Here is a 21,631-nt window from a genome sequence, read left to right as displayed (position 1 = left end):
CTGTTGTGTCAAGTTAAACAAGTATCAAGTTTGAAACTTCGAAAAACTCTGTCCAGCTGTGTTTGAACCAAGGAGCTCTAAAACACAGTTTGAACGCTAGTACAGTATCTCCCAAAAGTGAGTACACCCCTCACATTTTTGTAAATATTTGATTATATCTTTTCATGTGACAACACTGAAGAAATGACACTTGGCTACAATGTAAAGTAGTGAGTGTACAGCTTGCATAACAGTGTAAATTTGCTGTCCCCTCAAAATAACTCAACACACAGCCATTAATGTCTAAACCGCTGGCAACAAAAGTGAGTACACCCCTAAGTGAAAATGTCCAAATTGGGTCCAATTAGCCATTTTCCCTCCCCGTGTCATGTGACTTGTTAGTGTTACAAAGTCTCAGGTGTGAATGGGGAGCAGGTGTGTTCAATTTGGTGTCATCGCTCTCACACTCCCTCAAACTGATCACTGGAAGTTCAACATGGCACCTCATGGCAAAGAACTCGCTGAGGATCTGAAAAAAGAATTTTTGCTCTACATAAAGATGGCCTAGGCTATAAGAAGACTGCCTAGACCCTGACACTGAGCTGCAGTGGCCAAGACCATACAGCGGTTTAACAGGACAGGTTCCACTTAGAACAGGCCTCACCATGGTCGACCAAAGAAGTCGAGTGCACGTGCTCAGTGCCATATCCAGAGGCTGTCTTCGGGAAATAGGCGTATGAGTGCTGCCAGCATTGCTGCGGAGGTTGAAGGGGTGGGGGGTCAGCCTGTCAGTGGTCAGACCATAAGCCACATCAAATTGGTCTGCATGGCTGTCGTCCCAGAAGGAAGCCTCTTCTAAAGATGATGCACAAGAAAGCCCGCAAACAGTTTGCTGAAGACAAGTAGACTAAGGACATGGATTACTGGAACTATGTCCTGTGGTCTGATGAGACCAAGATAAAATTATTTGGTTCAGATGGTGTCAAGCGTGTGTGGCGGAAACCAGGTGAGGAGTACAAAAACAAGTGTGTCTTGCCAACAGTCAAGCCTGGTCTGGGGCTGCATGAGTGCTGCCGGCACTGGGGATCTACAGTTCATTGAGGGAACCATGAATGCCAACATGTACTGTGACATACTGAAGCAGAGCATGATCCCCTCCCTTCGGAGACTGGGCCGCAGGGCAGTACTCCAGCATGATAACGACCCCAAACACACCTCCAAGATGACCACTGCCTTGCTAAAGAAGCTGAGGGTGAAGGTGATGGACTGGCCATGCATGTCTGCAGACCTAAACCCTATTGAGCATCTGTGGGGCATCCTCAAACAGAAGGTAGAGGAGCACAAGGTCTCGAACATCGACCAGCTCTGTGATGTCGTCATGGAGTGGAAGAGGACTCCAGTGGCAACCTGTGAAGCTCTGGTGAACTCCATGCCCAAGAGGGTTAAAGCAGTGCTGGAAAATAATGGTGGCCACACAAAATATTGACACGTTGGGCCCAATTTGGACATTTTCACTTAGGGGTGTACTCACTTTTGTTGCCAGCGGTTTAGACATTAATGGCTGTGTGTTGAGTTATTTTGAGGGGACAGCAAATGTACACTGTTATACAAGCTGTACACTCACTACTTTACATTGTAGCCAAGTGTCATTTCTTCAGTGTTGTCACATGAAAAGATATTATCAAATATTTACAAAAATGTGAGGGGTGTACTCACTTTTGTGAGATACTGTACATGCTGTCATCTTGTGCTGTCGCTATTGTCAAGCATGCCTGAGTGTGGTTTGTTCTCTGTACAGCTGTGTGTTGCCAACACAGCTGAAATTTCGCTTACTGCCCCCTGCTGAAAACAGGTGGCACTTCGAGCTCGAATTGGTCTGATGGTAGGAATAGTACTTGTTACATTCCAGGGGCATGATTAATTGTGATCATTTGTTAAAAGCAAAGTTTTATACCTAATTAGATTACTAAAAACATCAACACGACTACCTTGATGTCCAAATTCAGCACAAATTAGTTTTTAATTAGGAACAGTTTGAAAGTTCAGGATTGAATAGGCTATATATTTCCACAACATTCCTATATTGTCAAAGTAGCAAGCTAAGGGTTGATGTCCTCTTTTCCCAACAGATATCTCAGTTGGATATCAGCAGGAAAAGAATACCAGTGCGAGAGAAAGTGAGACACTGACAAAGAGTACAGAGCTCAATTTGAACATAGTCGCAAAAACAGAGAAGCGTCTAAATTTAAACTTGTTTATGAGAGCCAAGACCCAGGAGGACATCTATACGAGATAAAACAGACTACATCATCTTCAAGATTTGTGAGAGAGATACTTGCCCAACTATCAACACTGCCATGAGAAGAAACATACAGTGACTAAACAAACAAAGCCATGCAAACAACACAATTATTTCTCTATCAAGAGAGCCAGAGGCTACACAGGGTCAAATAGTTGAAGTACTGGTAGTACAATCATGCAACAAATGTGCAATTCAAAATCTTAAATCTACATTTTAACCCAAAGGTGAAAAGTTGGTACACTAGATCCCAGTTTTCCAGTGTAGCCGTTTGTGCTTTCTGTGCAAGCCATAATAAAGCACATTCATGTGGGGTTTTGTCTGTGCTTTCATGCCGTTTGGGTATTTTGTGTGTGCGTATGTGTGCGTGCGTGCATATCTCTGTGATCACGGTAGTAAAGTGCATGTTTGTTAATCACAGCTGCAGTAATAGGAGACTGAAACACTCAGCTGACGCTGGACCTCATGTGTCACAGCACAAAATATATTGAACTAAAAAGAATACCCAGAGTGTTTGAGTGGATGACTAAGGAAAGCTCATGCAGAAATAAATGATGCATACCTGAGTTTGTGTTAGCTTAATGCTCTGTATGTGGGGAAATATCAGCATGCTGTCTCTTCTGTGGATGTCCTTGACAGATCCCCCTTGGCTGCCAACCCCAAAAACCTTGGAGTGACAGAGACAGGTCACTTCATCACACAAGAATAGTTCATAATACATATATACTGCATTTACATTAAACGACATATAGAGCAGTGTTCATTAGTGCTTTCATCAGGTCACCAGTCATTGATTCAGGATGAAAACACGAGCGCCTGAGACATTTGTAACATGTTGCATGACTTTATACTAATATGATGCCATAGCACAGGTTGCTCAATGACAGTCATACACACTCATTTATTGCATTAATCTGAACAAGATCAGAATGTCAATCAGGCAATATTGAAGCACTTTGTACCGTCAAGCTTTTTGCTTGTCTACGGTGCATTCATTAAGTATTCAGACCCCTTAATGTTTTTCACATTTTGTTATGTTGCAGCCTTATGCTAAAATGCTTAAAAAAAAAAAAAAGTACATTGATCTGCACACCATACCCCATAATGACAAAGCAAAAAAAATATATTTTTGATCACTTTTGAAAGCTGAAATATCACATAAGTATTCAGACCCTTTGCTAGCACACTTGAAATTAAGCTCAGGTGCATCCCAAATCTCTGGATCATCTTTGAGATGTTTCTACACTTTGATAGGAGTCCACCTTTGCCAAATTCCACTGATTGGACATGATTTAAAAAAGGCACACACCTGTCTATATAATGTCTCACAGCTGTAAATGCATATCAGACCAAAAACCAACCCATGAGGTCAAAGGAACTGCCTGCAGAGATCAGAGACAAATGTGTCGAGGCATCAATCGTTAAGATCTTGGGAATGCTACAAAAACATTTCAGCTGCATTGAAGGATCCCAAGAGCACAGTGACCTCCATAATTCTGAAACTGAAGTTGGAACAACCAGGACTCTTCCTAGAGTGGGCCGGCAGGCCAAACTGAGCAATCGGGGGAGAAGGTTCTTGGTAAGAGAGGTGACCAAGAACCCGATGGTCACTCTGGTTGAGCTCCAGAGAACATGTGTGGTGATGGGAGAAATCAATCATCACTGCAACTCTCCACCGATCTGGGCTTTATGGCAGAGTGTTCAGATGGAAGCCTCTCCTCAGTGCAAGACACATAAAAAAGCACTTCAAGGACTCTCAGACTGTGAGAAACAAGATTCTCTGGTCTGATGAAACACAGATTGAACTGTTTGGCCACAATTCCAAGCGTCATGTCTGGAGGAAACCAGGCACCGCTCATCACCTACACAATACCATCCCAACGGTGAAGAATGGTGGTGGTGGCATCATGCTGTGGTGGCGTTTATCAGCGACAGGGACTGGGGACTGGTCAGGGTTGAAGGAAAGCTGAACGTAGTAAAATACAGAGATATCCTTAATGAAAACCTGCTCCAGAGCGCTCAGGAGCTCAGACTGGGCCGTAGGTTCTCCTTCCAATGGGACAATGACCCTAAGCACACAGCCAAGATAACAAAAGTGTGGCTGTGTGGCCCAGCCAGAGCCCGGACTTGAACCCAATCGAACATCTCTGGAGAGATCTGAAAATGGCTGTCCACCAACAGTCCCCATCCAACCTGACAGAGCTGGAGAGGATCTGCAGAGAAGAAATGGCAGAAAATCCCCAAATCCAGGTGTGCAAAACTTGTCTCATCATCCCCAAAAAGACTCGAGGCTGTAATCGCTGCCAAAGGTGCTTCAACTAAGTACTGAGTTAAGGGTCTGAATACTTATGCCAATGTGATATTTCAGATTTTTCTTTTTAATAAATGTGCAAAGTTATTAAAAATCAGTTTTTTGCTTTGTCATTATGGGGTAAGTGTAGATTGATGTGAAAAAAACCCAACTATTTAAAGCATTTTAGCACAAGGCTGCAACTCAACAAAATGTGAACAAACATTTTGTGGGCATGTGAGTAGCAGCGTTTGACAGCGGTTTAGAGTTTGTTAGAACAATTATGTTATATAATATACCAAAGGCGAGCATGACGCCTTTGAAGACATTAATGTAACCGCTGGAGTCGTTTGGATGATGTTTATACTGACTGTTTGTGATTTTAGGAGCTTCAAAAGAGAAATCTCCATTCACTTGCATTATAAGGACCGACTGAGCTGACATATTTTTCTATTATTCTTCAAATGTGTTCTGGTAAAGAAAGAAAGTCAAACACATCTGGGATATCATGAGGGAGAGTAAAATAATTTTTGGGTGAACTGTCCCTTTAACTGGAAGTTTAAATGTGAGAGATTTTGGAAGCTAGTGGGTGGGGCATAAAGGACTGTTTAATATTACAGCTCTATAGAACTTGCCTGGTATGATATCATCCCATGGGTTGACGTGTTAATAAATAAAGAGATTTCTTCATTGCCCTCCACTGTGGGGAGGTAAATTACTTTTAAAGATGTCCTCCCTCTGGGTGGAATCACCTGTAATGGAAACACAATACACTCTTATTACAACTCTCTACAAGAAACTGTTAAAGTGTCATGACATGAGGAATCACTTGATCTTTTAACATAAGAGGTCATTGTATCATAAAAACACTAAGTTTCAGAACTCAAAACTTCCTCATCACTATATAAAGAGCATTTGTTGAAACCAAGCTTCCAAAATGACTCGTTCGCCACTTCCTCCACATTGTGATGTCACACTAGACCTTTGCATCGGACCGTCTTCACAACAACACATCAACGCCTACATTGCCTCATCACTTCTGTAGCCCCGCCCAGTAGCGGCGAGCAGTGAGATGACAAGGAGAGAGCAAATCAGAACAGTGGCCGTTTACGGTCAAGTCTTAAAGGAGAAGCAGCACCAAAACGGAGCGTTTCAGACAGAGGAGCAATTACAAAGGAAGTGAATGGGACCAGTCCATAAATATTAAAATACATACTGTAACTGTTTAGCCACAAGCATTATACATGTTAACATCACTTTAGAGTGATAAAATCAACAACTATTTTAGGTTTCAGACATTTAAATTCACATAAGTACTAAAAAAAAACAATATATTTAGAGTTTGTAAAATACACACTGTTGTCTATGGAAGCGGCAATAATATTCCTATCCATTATAATCAGGTGGCGCCCATCGCGCATAGAGCTCAACTAATGTGATAATTATAAAGGTGATGTTTATAAAGGTAATGCTATAGTATAGCTAACAAATTTGTGAATATTTTGAATAAAAAAGGAAATAAAAGCAGATCATCAGTCATTCAGTGGCTGTGGTCACGTGACAAGCAATGACGCGTCACCATGGAAACAATAATGTGATGCGTTCTATAACGGTTGCCTTGAAAAACGCACATTTGAGGGCAGCGAATTTTGTGAAAAGGTTAAATATAAATGAATGTTAACTGTAGCTGAATAGTTAGGCCTACTACTACTGTATTTTAATGTTGGTCGTTATGGTGGTACTTGGAGAACCAAATATTTTCTGAGGTGGTACATGCTGTAAAAAGTTTGAGAACCACTGGTCTAAAGTATTATCCAATATTACATCTAGGGATGTGCAAGACTCGTTGACTAGTCGACGAAACGGTACAGCTTCTGCTAGTCTGCACTGGAGAACTAGTCTGTTAAATATTTTTCCCCAATTAAACTATTCAAAATTTGACTTAGAGATTTTCACTTTGCTTAGTAAGGCTATGCTCAAATTAGTCATGCTACTATAACTTTAAGATCATAAATAATGCAATTATTAAAGCAGACATCTGGAGCAGAGGTATACAAAGTTTCATTTCACATCAGGCCTTGCTTGCATGCTTCTGCACTTTCACTTGTACAGAATTTTCCTCTCGCAAGGTGAGCAACAGTATAGGAATGCACACACTTTAGTGGTGGTGTGGGAAGGCTGGAGGCATATCCAATCTCTAACAGCTTGGAAGTCGCTTTTGCTGCATGCCTGCAACTTCAGTTCCAGCCGAGCGGGTTTTTTTCCAAGCACAGGGATTAACCGCCTCAGGTCCCAACTTTAACAGGACTACGCTGACATGTTAATTTCGCTCGACGAAATAAAGTGTGGTCCAAGTAAATATTCGGTGGCTATTGCCACGTTATTATTTACTCTGCCAGTTGAAGTGCCGATTGGTTAAACGACCTTGTAAATGGATGTCGAGTTTTAGGACAATAAATTCGACAGTAGGGTTGTGCCGATGGACGATGATGGCTGACCAACATCACGATGTAGAGCCACCATCGTGATGCCACGCCCCCTTTTGCAAGTCTTGCTAGTGTGACTCACTAATCCTAGTCTCTTCTATAGTTAACCTAAAAACTTTGCAGGGATTGCTCTGTAAATTAAATTGAGAATATAGCTAATGCATATATGCTATTTTAAATACTGTAGTATATGCCAGAGACGTGACGTGTTAGTCTGTGAAAATACCGTGTCAGGCAGGCTGCACAAATATTGATCTTGACATTGTTAGCTTCTTGTCTTTTTTTTACATGTCTTACACTGTACATTTAGATTAAAATATTTTATGTTGTAGGCTACAAGAAAATAGACTTTATTAATGAATTATTAGTAGTTGTAGTGTCTCAGGAAATCTTGCTCATTGTCACATAGCTCTTGTATACACTGAAGCGGCAGTTTAAGATAAACCCAGACCAGCGAACGTCAAATAACTTTTGTCTGGTTAATACTTTTAAAGAAACCTTGGCCATATATCCATAATGTCAAATCAAATGAAAGAAACAAGGTGAATATGAATAACACACATTTATTAAAACATAGAAGAACAACAAATAAAGAACAAGAAAACGGGAACAACACTCAGACCGAAACTCGGCATTAACATTTCACTTTTAATTAGCAGCACAATTAACTTCAGCACAGGCTACAAAATAAATTATGTTACTGAAATATTGTAAAGTGGTCATATGAACTACACAAATGAACGTTTAAAAAATAATATGCAAAATCGAATAGCTCCAGAACGGATGGCTGAAAAATGCGTAAAGAAGTCTAATATCTTTCACCATAGACCATGTTTAAATTTCCATGTTTCTGGCCAGAAATACCAACATATTCACTTTATCTGGTTTTAATAAGCTGCGGATTGGAGTAACTACACTACCCGCTGTGCTGAAGACCCGCTCTGATGGAGTACTGGTAGCACACAGATATTTCCGTGCTAATCTTGCCATGAACGGAAACCTTTTGTCGTTCATTTTCCACCAAGTCAGCGGGTCCTCTTCCCCATCAATGGCCATTTCCTGCAGGTACATGGTCATTTCTGCCTCGACCTTTTGCTCATCAGTGAGTAAAATAACGAAATTATAGTTTTTAAGTGGAAAATAGTATTTATGTAAAGAGATATATTAAAAAAGTGCACAACTCTTCTTAAGTGAAAGCTAAAAAAAAAAAAACACTTCACGTGTCGTGCAACCTACTGATAAAGCGCCGACGAGTCGGGTTAGTAAAATAACGAAATTATAAGTTTTCATATAATTTTTTAAAATTATATGAAATTATATAATCCCCCCGCCCCACCCCACCGATGATATCATCGTCCATCGCGATGTTTTACTGTCAACATCGTCAACTGCCAATTTAGGGGACATCGCCCAACCCTATTCGACAGGCCTAGGTTTTTCTATCCTAGCTATATTTATTTAAACGGTTTTCTTTCTTAGCCGAACATCTGTCAAATTATTTAGTAATCAGTGGCTGAAATGAGTCCTGTACTACAATTGCTTTCAATTAATATACGTATATTACATAACGTTGATTCAGCCGGTCATGTTTTACAAGAATGTGGCCGAAGGCTGCCCGGTCACATTTTTTTGTTCGGCCAATCAGAAGACTTTGATGTGCCTGTCAATCAGTTTGCGCGCTCTCGGTGTTGAAGCGGATCATTCAGGTTTAACGGTATATTCAGATTCATAGGCGTCGTCAGTTGATGACACTATTTTGCTAACGTTGTGTTTGAAAGCATAAGAAAACACACTGCTGCTCTACTGCTCGGCTTCAACGGTAAAATGTTATATTTGGAGGGAGGGGTTTTAGAAAAAGGGGGCGTGTCTGAATCGGTGGCTAACAGCGCTTACTATGCAAGTGTGTATGTAATGGATGCACGTCGCAAACATATCCTCTAGTTTCATTTAGTATTTGATTCGGCTGTTGGAATAATAAAATAAGTATTTTAAATGGATTCTGAAGGTTTCTGACTTTTAAGACTACAAAATTTCCGTTTTAACGTCAATGATTTTAGTCATTGTCCACATCCCAAATTACAACGTTGCTGTCATAATGAGCAAACATCATCTGTAGCCTGAAACTGAACTTTTGGTCTGATTTTAGGAGTGAACACACTTGGCTGCATAGGAATGCTATAGGATGCTCCCTTGCTCCCTATTTAGTGCATGACTTAACCTCCAGTGTGCTGTCTGTCTGCACTGGTCTCAGAACAGTTCGAAATGCACCTTATTTTCATCCTAAATCCATATAAAGTCTATGAAAGCATAATTTTTCAGCTTTTGGATACATCCATTGATTCTCAATGTGAAAATGCACAGTGAATACAATTTCTAAGGAAAAAAGGCCTATAGTCCACGTACGTGGTCATTGTGTTTAACATTGTGCCGTTTCGCGATAAATAGCTCAAATTTGTAAAACGGCATATCGGATTAAACTAGAGACCCTAATCTTTTGACTCAAACAGGTTTCAAAGTAATATCTTAATGAGGTTTCTTACCGGATGTAGTTTTGTTGGCGCTTCCCCCAAAGACAAATTCCGGTGATACGCGCCATGTTGTTTTGTCACATGACTCGGTGCGTCGAATGTTTAACCATTTAACGACAGCACAGTCTCCTGAACTGCGATCAGCCAGTTTAAATGAATTTAAATTATGCATAGCGAAGACAAAAACACAATGTCCACGCAGGAGGACGCAGGTCGCACATGGATGAGTGGTGGTGGCGTAGTGGGCTAAAGCGCATAACTGGTAATCAGAAGGTTGCTGGTTTGATCCCCACAGCCACCACCATTGTGTCCTTGAGCAAGACACTTAACTACAGGTTGGTCGGGGGGGATTGTCCTTGTAATAATTGGATTGTACGTCACTTTGAATAAAAGCGTCTGCCAAATGCATAAATGTAAATGGATAATGGCTATACTTTTGAAACGGTGTGTATTGTGCGTTTATGTACTAGCCCTGTTTACTTCCAAGTGCCTTACTGTAATCGTGAATTTGTTTTAAATAATTTTTGTGGTTATCAACATTATGCCACAAATTCATAATGTAGTGAACCTCGAACATTCGTTTAAACAACTACCTACATGAAACATTGCATTACTCTCGCATGGAACAAACAGAACAGAGGAAGAGAGAGGGAGGAAAACAAATAAACCCAGACCAAATGTGAAATGAGGCGCATACTCACCCTTCTGTGAAAGGAAGGCATGTGAAAATGTCTGCTAGATGTAAACACTGAGAGCAGAGAGACGGGGAGCTCCTGGCTGGGGTTGTGGATATATACGGTTTCAGCTCTTGGCAGCCCAACAGGCCTACAGAATGACAGATCCACAGGTTAAAAGCTGGCATTATATGCTCCAATATCACATTCATCCGAACGTTTTAGTAAAAGCTCATGGTGATCGTGTTGATCTCCACAATTGTAAATGAAATGGAGAAACAGGTCTAAATGACTTGTATGGTATGGAATGTTACACATATTTGAACACTTTTATTTGGTCTCCAGACAGAAACGCCATACTTTGAGATCTCAGCGCACGCTTCCCCATTGCATTACAATCAGGGCAGTTCACACACCATTACAACACTTGTGAGAAGATGAAAGTAAATGTCATTCAAAGCCGCACAGAGTTGCAGCACATACATCTATTAAAAGACTTCAGTTGACCTTTCAGAGCTCAAGCTAACCGCAGAAAGCTTAGCAGCTCGACTCTTTATTTCTGATGTTCCTGTGGTCAAAAGGTCAGAATCAAGAGAGTCTGTTGTACATGAAACAGGTGTTGAGCGGGTAGAATTCAATGAAGCTGTCAGCGGAGGACATGTGAGGCGTCTATTTCTCAAACTAGTGACTCTGATGTACTTATCCTCTTGTTTTGGTATTGTTAACTACTAATAGATCGGTTCACTTATAATATGCATTAAGAATGGCATCGGAGGAGCATTTTACCAGAGTTTTAATAAGAAACTAATTAAAATACTATGAAGCCCACAAACAGACACATACAGGACTTCGTGGAGAGTTCACAATGTCAAAATAAAAGCGCAAGGTTTTAAAAGTTAAAGGTTCATGATTCAAATTCCTAAAAGTCAACAATAATAATTTAATATTATTATTTATTTACAAATTATTGTAAGTTGAATGGGTTCCAAAAAATAACCGTGTGAATGAAAAGTGAACTGATATCTTAAAACTAAATTGAACAAAAAAATACTATTGATAATTATTGATATATATTGATATAATGTGTAGTTCTTTTCATATAAAAGATTACACCCAATTAGATCCTCACAATAATGTAAAGATATTCTAAACCGATTATGCAAAAAAACAAACAACAACACTGATATCGGATCAGTATCGGTCGAAACTAATGGGGCTTTTACAATGCACGGTACGACTTGATTCTCCTCGCTTTTGGGGGTTTTCCACTGTGGATAGTACCTGGTACCGGATACTTATTTTAGTACCACCTCAGTCGAGGTTCCAAGTGAGCCGAGTCGATACTAAATGTGATGTCAAAATCCTGCAGATCACTGAATGGTCAGAGAGAATCGTCACTACCAGCGTCACTGGATATGCGACACGGGACATCAACCCGCTAGTTTTAAAGTTAGCTACAGCGATGGCAGTATCATTTGCTCACGCGACTTCCGAATTGTAAAAAGAAATGGTGGTACGCAAAACCACGCCGTGGTCAATAAACGAGGTGCAGACGTTCCTCTCGTTAGCGATGAGTGAAACGAAAAATCTTTCAGGAAGTGTCTCAGCTGTTGGACGCACGCGGCTACCACCGGGCCAACAACAGTGCAGGGAAAGGTTAACAAAACTTAAGTGACTACTGAACCATCAAGGAATAGTGGAAGTGGTTCGACCAAATGGTCTCGGTCTAAACCGCCGAGCAATGGGAGGGAGAGCGCCCTGAACTGGTGTTGATCCACAATGGAGGATGGGACGTTTAGTTACGTTATCTCTATATAAGTTTCACTTTATTTAGTTGAGCAGCTACTGGAAGCTTCTAAAACATCCAAACCAATTGAACTGTTACACTTGTGTAAAATCACCATGAACAGCTGCTTTATGCAGCACAATGAGCTAGTAGCTAACAGCTAGCGGTCGTGTTATTGTTTTGGCCAGTGTGTGTCGCGTTTAAGATGACGTCACGGCAGTAGAGGCGGCGTAACTATGACGATCAGCCTATAATCCCACCCACGTTGTGGCGGCACTAAACCGCAGAGGAAATGCAAGCTAACAAAAGTAAAGCGAGGTGAGTCGAACCGTAACGTGCCGTGGAAAATTGCCATAAGATTTCAGATATCGGGCCGGATGAGAAAAAGTAGTATCGGTGCATCCCTATAGTCAGTGAATGTCAATGTGTTTATGTATCTGATAAACAGGTATACTGTATACATGTACCATTAACCAAGTATATTGTTGGCCTTTGTCTGTGCTGTTACTTGAAGGTAAATTGTAAAGATGTAAAACTCTTACTGTGGTCCAAACTCCAGTGTGGGCGGCTGAAACAGGAGCTGTCTCCCACTCTCCTGCACATAAAACGAAGAGCTGAGGAGGAGAAAAGAGAGAAATAAAACGACATGCAGGTTGATGCTTTTTGCATGAAGAAAAATGTCTTATATAAGAAACTGTATTTGAATTTGACAAACACGTCTGCAATACAATTGCCTTCATCACAATGTTTTTATGCACATGATAGGTTAATAAACACAAACACTCCAGGGTTTGTTGGCAGTCTCAGGAGGGTCCTCAGGTCTCCAACATTAAACTAATGGTGAAGATACAATTGCAATGGAGAAGATTATGTGATTCAGATTGAAAATGAAAGGCAGATGGAGAAAAGCTCTTCTGTGCTGATAAATCGGTCCGTGTTTGAAAGTTAACCCACTGCCACAGCATCACTACAAAGAGCATTAGTAGTCTGAGCCTCAGTTACACAAAAACAAACAATGTCTTTTAGTTATCAAGTTTTTCAATGTATGATGAGTTGTCAAACAGCTGGTTTGCATTTCCACCCTCTTAGATTTGACCTTTAAATCAAAGGCTGCTCAAGTGTGTTTGTGCAAGTAGTGTTTCTTTAACACCAGAGATTCATAATGAAACACATGATAATCATAAGTGTGCAAAAGGAAACAGGAAGCCAAAGTGGGCAGCAGGTCAAAATGGAGCACGATATAAACAACTCTTATACGCCCCTCTTTACCCAAATTAATGCACTGTATTAAATTGACTTTCTCTAAAAACATCTAAATGGAAAATACATTTTTTAGGTTGTACTGGGAAGCTTTATACAATAAGGCTGTATATGTTAAAAATGGACATGAACCAATATATATATACACTTTAACAGCATTGGTTAATCTTGTCTAATGTTAATTTAACTTAAACTCAGATTATGACACAAGGCTGCCACATACTGAAGACAATAGGATGTATAAGCCAAACGCACCAATGCAATACTGTCACTGTCAATCTGCATTGATATAGACCAACAAAATTTTGTTCTGTTACGAATAGAGTTAGTTGTTCATTTATGAAATGGTGAACCTCTCATTTTATTGGTAGTGGTCATAAACTGGAGCAATGAGGTTTCAGACAGCCTGACATTATCCCATATCTTTAAGCTTTAAGGTCATCTATATGCAAGTGTACTTTTAAACATTGATAAAATTCTGTTTTAGCGGATATACGCATTTTTATCCCCTTTTCTCCCCAATTTGGAATGCCCAATTCCCACTACTTAGTGGTGCGGTTACTCACCTCAATCAGGGTGGCGGAGGACAGGTCTCAGTTGCCTCCGCTTCCGAGACCGTCAATCCGAACATCTTATCGCGTGACTTGTTGTGCATGACACCGCGGAGACTCACAGCACGTGGAGGCTCATGCTACTCTCCACTATCCACACACCCATTGAGATCGAGAACCACTAATCACAAACACGAGGAGGTTACCCCATGTGACTCAACCCTCCCTAGCAACCAGGCAAATTTGGTTGCTTAGGAGACCTGGCTGGAGTCACTCAGCACACCCTGGATTCAAACTCACGACTCCAGGTGTGCTAGTCAGCGTCAATACTCGCCGAGATACCCAGACCCCCATCTTTGAATACATAGGACTGTTGGACTTGCACAATGTCTACGACCTCTTTATTTTCCCCATCTATCTAAAATAAACATTATTTACACACATTTATGAAATGCATAAGATTTTTGTTTGTTATAACTTTTGATGGTTGCATCCAAAGCAGGACGTAAAACCGTTAAGACGCTGAACTGATTTTATTTTTTTGGATATTAAGCCATGTTTTAAAACTCTGAAAACTCGTAAACAAAGACTGCAATGCACTGTGTTTTTTGTGGGCTGTGTGTACTGTGGTCAGTTAAATCAACGTTTGGAGGAAAAGCAGGCCGGTAGAGATAGATCAGTTCCCAGTTTCCCCAGCTAAACACCAGCTATTGCAGGAGAAGGCAGTGGTGGCTCAGTGGCTGAGGCTCAGGGTTACTGACCAGAAGGTCGGGGGTTCAAGGCCCAGCAGCACCAAGATGCCACTGTTGGGCCCTTGAGCAAGGCACTTAACTCCAGGTTGCTCCAGGGGGATTGTCCCTGTAATAAGTGCACTGTAAGTCGCTTTGGATAAAAGCATCTGCCAAATGCATACATGTAAATGTAAATGTAGAAGCAACAGCATTTCAGTGGAAAAGGAGTATGTGTGTGTCTCTTTGCCAGGGTGTATTGTACACACTAAAGTCTATTAGCTATTTATGAAAAATAACGAGCCAGACGACAATTCTCACCCTAACTTTGTGTTTTGGTAGGAAATATATCAACACACCAAAGAGAACAGTGCTCGTCGAGGCAGTTCACGGAGCCTTTAATTCGAAAGGGGAATCCTTCTACTTTCCACACTGTCATTGGCTTGTCCATGTTTTCAACAGCTAGGATCAGTGACAGCAAGACACACATATCAATGATGACCAACAGAAAGGGAGGTTGCAGTATTATGCCCTTCTGTAAAATTCCCAGGAATGTGCATGAAAATCCAAAACTAGCATTATGTAGTATCAGCCAGAGCTTTAGCGATCATGTTTATTTACACTTTAAACAGCTCTTTAAGTTCCCCATGCATGCAATAAATCAAAGTTAAATGGCACCAAACATCAACTATAAAAGCAGGTGACTTTCTTGTTTCAATATACATTTATTGGCCATTATCACACTGGTAAAACAGCCTTACACACACACACCGTTAACCTTTATGGCACTCACCACAAACTAAATGGACCACATAGAATTCAAGTCCCTTGGTCAACTAACGCCGAGTGAGGGTATAAAAAGACACGGGGTAGATCTGATGCCTGGTCAAGCAGAGTTCAACAGCCGGCCGCGTTATCAAATGGCAGTTGGCGTGTGGTGAGAGCAGCTATAGGATCTGTCAAGACGTTTTAAAATCCTGTCGAGCCAAAGAAACAACAACTCAACAACATCAGAAAGAAACGGAGCTAGGGCTCCATAATGCTGGGTTACAAGGTCCCCACTGCCCCAACAACAGCAAAACAAGTCCTGGTTTAAATACAGGCGTGAACGTATAGAAAGCGTCCATTGGAGTGTGTCTGACTTTATCTAAACGTACACTGGGTTGAGCTCGGTCTGTTGTTGTACACTGAAAATAATGCATGCATGTAGCTGCAGGTACAACAACACTGCAACGATGATGCAACACTGTGCACAGGCTCCTGAAGCGAGTACGGTTTCAGAAAACAGCATGTCAGCTATCTTTCACCTATACGAGTAAGGGCGAGGATCTATGGGAGTATCTAGAGAGGATGCCAAATCACTACGGGGCAAAGACCTATTTGCATGAATCATGTGGTACATCAGAAAATAACCAATTAAAATGAAGAAACATCTCAAGACACCTTATAAACAGTAGATGGAACCGGTGTCCTGGTTAAACAAAACGTGAAATATAAAAATGTGTATGCCCGGTAGGAAAAAATAAACAATCGGAAGTTAGTTATCCATACATGACAGCCTTAGTCGGATAAGTTCTGTTAAATTCAGAGTTTCCAGAATGAGTAAATAATGTGATTGCATCATTTCCATTCCATTATATTTATTATGCATATGGCTTATATGCTGTATTAAAGGATAGTACGTTGGGTAAGCGCATATGATCCAACACATGACATATAAATGTAACAATATAACATGTTAAAATGATCATATATCAATGACTAGTGGTTTGGTCCATTCTAACGCAGATGGTACGGCCTCCATTAAATCGACCCAATTTCCCGGATAGGACCAGAGGTGATATTTAGTGGTGATGTGATGGATTGTTTGGTTGGTTTGGTGCGCCACAGTCGAACTAGGGGAAGATGTTTTTCCAATTTACAATGACCGGATCTACTTGGGAACTCCATTAGCATGTCCTCTCCTCTCTATAATTGTAATTGCTTGCTCTCAAATGTTGAGCTTCAACTATGGGAGGCTTCCTCGATTTAAGTCTCTAGATTCTTAGAGTTGGCGTTGTCATGGATTTGGTCGTATTCTCGCAGTAAAGCCTCAGATCTTAGATTCCCAGGGGTAAGTAAGTTGCTTAAAACAGGGAGCAACTTTATTATTCCGCTAATAAACCATAGAGTTTTTAAGCTGGATGTAAATCATGCTTCTATGGCTGCTAAGCCACATTGCAGCACCAAACCGAGTGCAGAGGTACGTAGAGTACTTGCATCCGCTCCCCAGGTTGTACCACAGAGCTTTTAAATTATGTTGAATCATGTACAGTGGAAGTATGCCAAAAATAATGCATATAGTGAGGCACTTGTGGACTGTGCAGAGCAAGAAAACCTATTTTAGTAATTGACGCTAAAGTTCCAGGGACATTTAAAGAGATTATAATCATAAAAAAGAGGTTTCTAAGCATGTCGTTTCCTGTGCTCAAACAGGAAGTTGTAGACCATTTGAATAATGCAGGGGGAGGAGTGTAGAAATGATGCAAAGCAGCTGATTCAAGTTCAGTTTTGTGTTTCATGTTAATGCTGGCAGGGCTGGTTCTAGACATTTGGAGGCCCTTGGCAAAATGTATGTTGGAGGCCCCCCGCCATGCCCTCCGCCCCTCCACCTTTCAGAATTCACGAGTTCACACTTACATCAAATTAAAGAGAGTAAAGATTATGTGTATTTGGCTGTCCAGGGGAGGGCTCCAGGCTCTGAATTTTGGCCAGATTTACACAGTATTACATTGGATTGCATTGTATTTTGGATTGTGTTGTTTACATCCAATAAGAGATTATTAAAAATCAAAGTGAGGAGATGGGGGCGGTGGAAGGATGCTGATAAACTGTCAATGAACAGAGCTAAGTCTGCAGTATATATATACCTCTTATCTCGTTGATTATCTGAATGTGCTCCTCCCGAACTTTTTTAATAAAACATCATTTAATAAAAAAGACTTGAAAACAAATATGATCCTAACCATTTTATTTATACAAAACCTGTTCTCAGTATTTTTATATTTTTACTTAAATGTGCATATTAATGTAACTTTAATTAAGGTAAACAAAAAAAAAATCATCTGAAAAGTCATCTTTTTTTTTTTTAGCAGTCAGGAAGTTTTTTGCAGTAATTTGTTCAGTAATTTATTTATGGTAACACACTAACCCACTATTTGGGATAATGAACAGTTTTGTTTTTGATAGACTAAATATAGTCATATTAGGTATGTATTGTAGAGAAATACCTTATGATACACAAATCAGCTGCTAGTGGAAGTGAAAAGACAAGTTAATTTCGTCAACTGTAATTGTGTGCTTATTCATATGCTTAAGATTGCATACTTATTTTCAATAAATATTGCAACAGTATTTATGATTGGAAAACGAAAAAAATTAAGTCTATTATGGTCTATAGTCTATTATTATAGACTAGAGCAGTTAATGTAGGCTAAACATCTGCGTTTTAGAAGATATACAGACTGTTTTAAAACATAATAAACAATGCTTTAGTATAATGCGTTTGCTCTTTGACTGACAAACTTTACTTTTTCTGTAGTAATTTGCGAGTCAGCTCCTGACTAGGGCTGGAAATGGATTCTAAAAGAATCGATTCCTTGATTCAGAGGCGTTAGGAATCAAGATTCTATTCCACAGGTTGTAATCGATTCCATCGAGGAGAATCGACTCCTTTGTAAGATTCAGTTCAACAGTTAATCATGAATTCGCCTCTATCTCTCCAACAGTGACTGGAAGTCCGATTCATTTCCGCGAATCAGACTCTTTTGGACGGTTCATTTAGAACTTATTTCTTTTTTCTAACAAAAGTCTGCATTGTAGCTACATACGCCCGGATTCAAAGCGAATTCAGTCCATCAACGGCGCTCGCGCTCTTTTGAACTGGAAATAACCGTCAAATGATCTATCTCAAAATGACGCTGATCGTTAGAATCAGTTTATGTTTTACAATACATTACAATCACTCAAAAATAGATGATACCTGAATCACGAGATGCACGTTCTTTGCGTGCCTGTTTAGCCTTACGCTTAGCAGCCCCTGAAGGATGAGTTCGTTTCGGCGCCATCAGATAAATTTGCAGAAAAGTTGGATTTTATTCATCTACAATCTCTTCATTCATAATTCAGAGGTTGGGAGTGACTCGCATGTAAACGGTGATATTAATTGGTTTAACTACAGGTGAATGACAATTGTTATATCCAATGGACAAACAGCATAGTATTTTGCTGCTCTTGATTGGTGGATAAGCATGCGTATGTTTTGGAGGCCCCGCCTCCAAGGCGCTAGGCAACTGCCTAGTTCGCCTATAGGTAACGCCGGCCCTGAATGCTGGTTGAATAATCTCTGAGCTGGTAGGAGGAACTGACACGATGCCCAAAAAGACATTGTTGATTTTTAGGATCTATCTAAAGAGCAACACAGGAATTAAGGAACAGGTTGTCACAAGTGTTTTACATGTAATTTTAGGCAATTTATTAACTGTAGTATCTGCCGGCCAAAACATACACTTACAGCCAAAGCTTTGGAATAATGGACAGATTTTGCGGTTTCAGAAGGAAATTGGTTCTTTAATTCACCAAAGTGGCATTCAACTGATCACAAAGTATATTCGGGACATTACTGATGTAAACAGCAGCATTTCTCCAACATCTTATCCTTGAGTAATCATGATAAATTGATCATTTGATACTAGAAAATCACTCGCCATTATATCAAGCACAGCTGAAAGATATTTGGTTCATTAAATGAAGCTGAACATTGTCTTTGTGTTTGTTTTTGAGTTGCACAGTGTGTAATAGACTGGCATGTCTCAATATTTGGTCAAAAATGGCAAAAAAAGAAACAGATTTCTCTAGAAACTCAGTCAATCATTGTTTTGAGGAATGAAGGCGACACGATGCTTGAAATTGCCAAAAACTGCAGATTTCATATAAAGCATAACTCTGTGAATCCCAGAAGGCTGTTTAATATGTAAATATATCAAATGCATGTGCAGCGCATCAGTGAATGGCGCCGCTCTGTTCACACACACACACATATTCACTCACTCACTCACTCACTCACTCACACGCGGCTATTTTCAGCCTTCACGCGGCGTGCAATATTTGAGCGCTACTCAAGAACATCTCAGATGTAGAGCCTCAATAGTTCGGTTCACTTATAATATGCATTTAGAACAGCACCGGAGGAGCATTTTACCAGAGTTTAAAGATGCAAATTAAACTACCGTGAACTTGCCTACAAACAGACACATACAGGACGTCCTGGAGAGTTCAGAATGTCAAAATAAAAGCGTGAGGGTTTAAAAGTTAAAGGTGTACGATTGAGATACATTACTATTATAATATATTATTATTAGTTTACAAATGATTACACATTTATATTGAAATAATGAAATAATTAGAGGTTTGTGTTTCTTTACATATTAAAGAGCAAACCCAATTAGTTCCACACAATAATGTAAAGATATTCTAATCTGATTACGCAAAAAAACAACACTGGTATCGGATTGGGATCGGGAGATACTGAGATTTCCGATAATGGAATCGGAAGTGAAAGTAGCATCGGTGCATCCCTACTTGCCACAGTATTCCCAAATAAAGGTAGATCATCTATGAAATGAGAATATGAATGCATATAATCTGGCAGACAAACACATCAGTCTGCAAATGAGAGAAAAGGCATTTTCCTGACTGTGTGAACAACACTTGAGCAACACAGGTCACTGCATGTTCACTTTGAATAAGCCACACAACACTGAAAAAGAGGAAAGTAGTTTTAACAGAAGAGGAACCAGACAGTCAAGTACGAGCACTCCGTAACAACAATGCCATGATTCAAACGAACTGCTGGAAGAGGTCATCAAGACACGCTAAAAGGTACTGAAAGCAATTTCATCCTTCATCTTTAAAGGGACAGTTCCCCCAAAAATGAAAATTCTCATCATTTACACTCCCTGATGAGGCTATGTGTGACTTTCGTTCTTCAGCTGAACACAAGTGAAGATTTTTAGAAGAATATCTCAGCTCTGTTGGTCCATACAATGCAAGTGAATGGTGACCAGAACTTTGGAGCTCCAAAAAGCACATCAATACAGCATAAAAGTAATCCACAAGACTCCAGTGGTTTAATCCATGTCTTTGGAAGCGATTCAATCAGTTTTGTGTGAAATAAGCATTATAGATTGCATGTAACGTAAAGATTCATTGCACCAAAAATTAAAGCTGTAATGTCATGTGCATGCCGATAAGATCCATGTTTAATATCGAGCAGGGTCACAGAATGAAAAACTAACTTTTAGTAGAGTGTAAAGGCGGTTATACATGGGATGTGGGAGAGAGATGGGGATAACTTTTGGGATAGGGATAGAGACGCCAGACGGCTAAACGGAGATGTCTCTGTTAGTCAAACACTCACTCAATCGCATTTTCATACAGGACTGTTTGCGGTACAAACACATTTTGTTTTGCCATTTTTACGGCTTCCGCGTGTCACTGACCAATCACGGAGAATCCGTTCGGCTTCATTCAGCTGTTCATTCTGCGTCTTGTTGTTCTTGCGCCCATTTACACTATCATGTTAGTTTATGTAAACAAGCACTAGCTGGATATCTTTGACCGTTTGGATGCATTCTGGCGATCTGCGCTCATGTGTGAGCGCCATGTTTCACCGTGCTATGCAACGTCTATGTGCGAGCATCAGCGTGGACTGCTTGTGAACCAGTCATAGCGGAGCAAATGAACTGATATTGAAGAATATAAGGCAGTTATAATGTGGAGTGGTGGTGACGTAGTGGGCTAAAGCACATAACTGGTCATCAGAAGGTTGCTGGTTCGATCCCCACAGACACCACCATTGTGTTCTTGAGTAAGGCACTTAACTCCAGGTTGCTCCGGGGGGATTGTCCCTGTAATAATTGCACTGTAAGTCGCTTTGGATAAAAGCATCTGCCAAATGCATAAATGTAAATGTTATAAACACTTGGACTTGACAGCAAAGCCATGAGTAAA

General features: G+C 40.3%; 1 protein-coding gene across 1 annotated transcript in view; it reads right to left on the bottom strand.

The window, feature by feature from the left end:
* Window positions 1-21,631, bottom strand: part of tmem131l (transmembrane 131 like) — a 66,808-nt gene that overhangs the window by 27,677 nt on the left and 17,500 nt on the right. The window contains exons 4-7 of the mRNA XM_052137274.1: window positions 12,585-12,656; window positions 10,284-10,407; window positions 5,204-5,320; window positions 2,841-2,945 (exon numbers count right to left, since the gene is read on the bottom strand). Of these exons, the coding sequence (XP_051993234.1) occupies window positions 2,841-2,945; window positions 5,204-5,320; window positions 10,284-10,407; window positions 12,585-12,656 (418 nt within the window). The remainder of the gene's footprint in view (window positions 1-2,840; window positions 2,946-5,203; window positions 5,321-10,283; window positions 10,408-12,584; window positions 12,657-21,631) is intronic.

This window comes from Xyrauchen texanus, chromosome 11, assembly GCF_025860055.1.
Source record: "Xyrauchen texanus isolate HMW12.3.18 chromosome 11, RBS_HiC_50CHRs, whole genome shotgun sequence".
NCBI classification, from domain to species: Eukaryota; Metazoa; Chordata; class Actinopteri; order Cypriniformes; family Catostomidae; genus Xyrauchen; species Xyrauchen texanus.
The sequence above is the reverse complement of the archived record's forward strand: the minus strand, read 5'-3'. Positions and strand labels throughout refer to the sequence as shown.